This window comes from Lactuca saligna, chromosome 9 (genome assembly GCF_052625555.1).
Source record: "Lactuca saligna cultivar CGN05327 chromosome 9, ASM5262555v1, whole genome shotgun sequence".
Classification (NCBI taxonomy): Eukaryota; Viridiplantae; Streptophyta; class Magnoliopsida; order Asterales; family Asteraceae; genus Lactuca; species Lactuca saligna.
This window is the reverse complement of record NC_136425.1, coordinates 187,340,780-187,346,166: the sequence shown is the minus strand read 5'-3', so window position 1 is coordinate 187,346,166 and position 5,387 is coordinate 187,340,780. Positions and strand designations below refer to the sequence as shown.

At 36.4% G+C, this 5,387-nt stretch overlaps 1 protein-coding gene across 1 annotated transcript; it reads right to left on the bottom strand.

Moving 5' to 3' along the window:
• Window positions 1-5,067, bottom strand: LOC145014616 (BRASSINOSTEROID INSENSITIVE 1-associated receptor kinase 1-like). The gene is made up of 10 exons (XM_078973028.1): window positions 4,716-5,067; window positions 4,437-4,572; window positions 4,273-4,344; window positions 4,022-4,165; window positions 3,844-3,915; window positions 3,515-3,586; window positions 3,362-3,432; window positions 1,619-2,080; window positions 707-1,098; window positions 1-581 (listed from the first exon to the last, which is right to left on the bottom strand). The coding sequence occupies exons 4-10, from the start codon at window positions 4,081-4,083 to the stop codon at window positions 264-266; spliced, it is 1,449 nt and encodes a 482-aa protein (XP_078829154.1). The 5' UTR covers window positions 4,084-4,165; window positions 4,273-4,344; window positions 4,437-4,572; window positions 4,716-5,067; the 3' UTR covers window positions 1-263.
• Window positions 5,068-5,387: the final 320 nt, after the last annotated feature.

Genomic DNA, 5,387 nt, shown 5'->3' with positions numbered 1-5,387 from the left:
TTAATTAAGGGGTGTATTTGGAAAATTTTAAAAAAGCTCCTAAAAAGCTAGTCTAAGTAGCTTTTCAAAAAGCTAGCTTATAAGCTACTTTTTGGCTTACCAAACACAACAACATAAAAAAGCTCGAAAATAAGCTAGCTTATCAGCTAGCTGTGGCGCGCCAAATACAGCCTTAATCAACCCGTGTAATACACGGGTTTCACACCTAGTTTTACATAAAAAGTAAAAATGTATCCACATCGAAAAACCAAACAGGGATCCGATCATCTAGGACCAGATAATTGATCGTTGCTAAGGATGTAAGTGGAATCCACAATAACACAATCGATATTCAGATTGTGTTCCTGGCTGAAATCTTGTAGGAAAATCTCTCCTTTCTGCCACTCCTCCCACCGCTCAGCTAAACCAAAACCTTCAAGCATTTTCACAACTTCTGACATCTTGGGTCGCTCTGACGGTGTGACTTGTGTGCACAATAGAGCTATCTTAATCAACTCTTCTACTCCATCCTTCAAATAGTTACCTTCTAAATCCGCATCCACCAGCATCTCCAACTTCTTATCTTCTAAAAGTCTTTTCACCTAAACGATTTCAAACTCAACCATAAAACCAAAAAAATATGAACTTTGTTACCATGCATGTTGAAAAAAGCTGATTTGATCGACAAGGAAACTAGCCTCATCATGACCATAAACATATTTCTTACCCAGTCAAGCAACATGACATCGTTGTGATTATTGGCAAGGCGAGTAGGATCATAGGCCTGTTGCCTGGTGATGAGTTGCAGAAGCATCACCCGGTACCCATAAACATCGGATTTTTCTGTCCCAGTGGATAGATACTCAGGCGCTATGTGTCCAATTGTACCACAAACGGCTGTTGTAACATGAGTATCATTGTAGTTCATGAGTTTCGCCAATCCAAAGTCTGCGACAACTGCTTCAAACTCCTCATCCAACAAGATATTTGAGGCTTTCACATCACGGTGAATGATCTTAGGGTCACAATGATCATGCAGATAGGCAAGGCCCCTTGCGGATCCAAGTGCAATTTGTTTCCTGGTCGGCCAATCAAGTGCAGGTTGTCTATCTGGTCGATCTACGGTCATTTATCAATTATCTTGTTAGGTACTATTGCCTAAAGTCTTAAGACCTCATCTTATAGGTAGGTAATATAAGGAACATGACAAGAAATAACAAGTTGTCATATTGGAATAGGAGTGAAACTGATGTCAATGACAAAATTTGCACCTTTTGTCCCATCCAAAAAGGTGGAACAAGGTAGGCACTAGGCAGGGACGTATACTCTAGCTCTGTCTCTTTTGTAAAAAAGACGTGAACGCCATTGTTCTCATCATAAAAAATTTCCCTAGAAAGCTTCTCAAGTGCAATTCAGTCCGTCGTGCTTATGAAACACAGGCTATGTCATGCATATCGTTTACCTCCCTCTACTCTTCATATTCAAAATCAAATGAGTGGAACCCACACTTACATATTCATTTGTTCAGAATTCATAAAAAAAATGAAAATGATTCTATTATTTAAGGTTGAAATGTCATGCATTTCACATAAAAGGTCAAGTTATTTTACTAAAGAAGGGCAAGAGGTAGTGAAAATACCTCTTAGAAAAGATGCAACACTGCCATTGGCCATGTATGGATAAACAAGCAACCGTTCGGTTGATGTCATGCAAAATCCTTGCAGCCTAAGAAGATTCCGGTGCACCGCCATGCTTATTATCTCAACCTCCTTCTGGAAGTGCAATTCACCACCATGAACATGATCTGTGAGTCTCTTAATAGCCACCAGAGAACCATCAGCCAACAATCCTTTGTAAACTTTACCAAATGCACCTTCACCAAGAATGTTTCTGTTGCTAAAATCATGGGTTGCAGCTTGTAGTTCACGTAGAGAAAACGTCTTTAGTTGTCTCAGATGAACTTTGGGGTCCTCCTCAGCTAAAAACGTAAAAGAATCAACTTGTAGTTGTTGTTTTCTGTCCCGCCACAAAGCAAGTGCAACAAAGAGAACAACAACAGCAGCAATAGCTCCGACAATAGCTCCAGTGTGGTTGTTGCCCACTGAAATTACAATTGCACACACAATTACGAAGTGATAATTCCTTAACACATGATACAGACTTTTCCGTGATATCAAGATGCAGGTTTTTCCCACGCTACAGGGTTATACTAAGGGTAAGTCTCAATTTCTTGAAGTTTTCTTTTTCATTTGAGTTTAAATGATGTGTAATGCAAATTAGAGATTGTGAGTATCCTAACCAATTAGTTTTAGGATAATCCGAATCAAAAGATGTTGATAGGCAAGCAGAGACATGTAGCAAGCATATGATATGGTATGGATTCGCCTTTAAAAAAATAGGGTATGGACTTAATGAGAAGATGAATGTGATTTGCGTACTATTTTCGTTTATGAAAATGGATTTTGTAATAAAAATGGCATAATCATTAGGGGTGACAACTCTGGATCCAACCCGGAACCCGACTCTGTCCCAACTCGAAAATAAATGAGTTTGGGTTGAGATTTTTGACGCACCAACCCGCCAACCTGTGAACTCACAAACTTGTTTATTTATTGGTTGGGTTGGGTTGCATGTTTGGGTTCGCGGGTCAACTCGTCAATCCGTGTGTGTGTGTGTGTGTGTGTGTGTATATATATATATATATATTAATGAAATCTTTTTCCTTCCGTATTCTTAATATTTCGTATCATTATATTATTTTCGTATTTGTATAATCGTGTGGCTAGTATTTTGTGGTGCCTTATTTGAATATCATCATGAAGAAGTCGGTGCTCGAGGAAGAAATGTGAATTCTAGCATGAATGAATTATCGAATTAGTTTTTGGATATTTTTGAACACTTGCACTTTGTATGAATGTTTTCATTTTTTTAATTTTATTTGGATGCTAATGACCTTATAACTTTATGTTGAAAACCTCTTTTTTTGATGTTAATGACTTTAATCATTTTATGACTTTATGTTGAAAAAACCTTATTTTTTGAAAACATGTTGCTTATTTGGTTGGGTTCGACCGACTAACTTGTGAACCTGCGAACCCATATACTTAAACATGTTATATGGGTTGGGTTGGGTTGAGGTTTCCAACCCGCCAACCCTAACCCAACCTGATTGCTAGGTCTACTAATCATGTATGATTCATCATTTTTGCTTCTAAATAATTAGAATCTTGAACGCTGATATGTTGGACAAAATAAGTTGATGTAAGTATGTAACACTCCAAATTTGGGAAATAGGGTGGTGGTAAAGTGTAAGAACTACAAGAGAAAGGCCTATGATAAGGTCCAACTAATGACAAAAAGTATCAATGAAGATCGGAAATACCTGAAGGAGATTGTGAAGGAGCTTGAGCTTGTGGAACAACCACGAGTGTCAAGTCGGGATTATTGGCAAAACTGAAAGAACAAAAGTTTGAGGTCAACATCATGAAGGCATGACATGGTTTCAAGAATCATCTAACTAACAGTAACAGCAGACCTGTTGGGCATGAATCGCATAAAGGAGCCATAGAAAGGCACAACTCCGCTCAAATTGTTGTTTGATAGTTCACTGTGAAAGAAATAAGTCGAACAATATTGGCTTTGTTTCAACAATTATCCATGAATGAATACAAGTCAAAATGAACACACTTTTATACTTAAAGAATTTCTAGTTTATCTATAGTAGTTAAGGAAATTGGAATAGTTCTCGTCAAACTGTTGTTTCTTTTCTTTTCTTGTTTAACCACCTAAATAACTTTTTTTAGTTTTAACCACTGAGGATTTGTCTCAAAAAAAAAAAAAGGAACACTAATAACGGGCACTCACAGAACTTGGAGCGAATCGATTCCAGTTAACGAAACTGGAATAGTTCCTGTCAAACTGTTGTTGTTGAGACGACTATTCTTGCACAAAAATAAAAACAGAAATGATTAAAAAAAAGGTCGTAATCGATGATTTAAATGTAAATTATGATAAATTCATAATAAAGAATCTTGAATATTACAGGAAACGGAGTTTTTTAAGGTTGCCTAATGTGTCTGGAATGCCACCTTCTAACTGGTTCATTTAAAGATCCAAACTCATCAAATTTGTTAAGTTTCCAAGCTCTTCTGGAATTTTTCCAGAGATGTTATTTCCATAAAGCTCCCTGTCCCACAACATATCATTTTAGAAATGTCACAATATTAGTAAGTTTAAAATCATAAACAATAAAATTTGGATTATAGTATGATAACGCAAAATATGAAAACTTACAAGTACCGTAAGTATGTAAGTTGACCAAGCTGCTTAACTAACTGACCAGACAAGCCTGCGTTTTGAAGATCACTGTGTTCCACAAACCCCAAAACACAAATTTCTTCATTAAATGCAAAAAATCAAACAATTTCAAGTGTTGATCAACAGGTTGGTAAGCTTACACTCTAGTAACTGATCCATTCCAACTGTCACAGGTAACATGATACCAAGTACATGGACTTACAGTAGTAGGATCCCAACTTTGCAAAACATTCCAAGGATCGCTTAATTGTGCCTTTAGGACCCACAATACATCACCTATTATACATATATGAAATGTTAATATAGGGATCATCTTTAAGACATTAAATTAATGACGATTAAGAACAAAACATCAAATCTTTAATGAGATCTCTATTTATGAAATAAAAATCAGGAATCATGAAGAAAGCCGCACATACCTTCAGCATTCCCATAAACCCTTAACAAATTATAGAATACCAAAAGAAACCAATAGAGGATCACAGGGATGGTCTGAACCATTTTTCGCAAGCTAAAATTGTAGATTCGTCATTAATTACTCAACAAGATCAAGAAAAAAAAAAAAAATACATAACACCTAAAATACTTAGCATTGAACACGGCTTAGTCGAATAAAATCTATTTATACAATCCACAAATAAATCAACAAACTAAAACCAAATATGCCCCTTCGTGAATGTCTTGATGACGCTGAAGTTATTTTGTTGTGGGTTTTGCTCTATTAAAAATGTTAAATTGAATGAAGCAGGGGAAGAGGGGGTTGTGTAGGCAGTCAAAGGTTCTACTTTTTCTCCTAAAAAGACAAAAGAGGGAGAGCGTACCATATGGGGTGAGGCCCATTTAATTCAGGATTTGAGTCCAAGAGAAGACTTTAAAACCATTGACTATATACACTTTCATAAAATACGAGATTGATATTTCAGGAAAATTTGTTAACTGCATATAGACTTAAATGGTTTATCAGTACTCATTTCTAACAAAAATAAAATCTTGGGGACTGAGGTTTCTAACAAACGGGCAAATGCCCCCAACCTAAATCACAATGTCCTTAAAGAAGGTGGTGCTCATGTTCATAAGAAATTCTATACTGT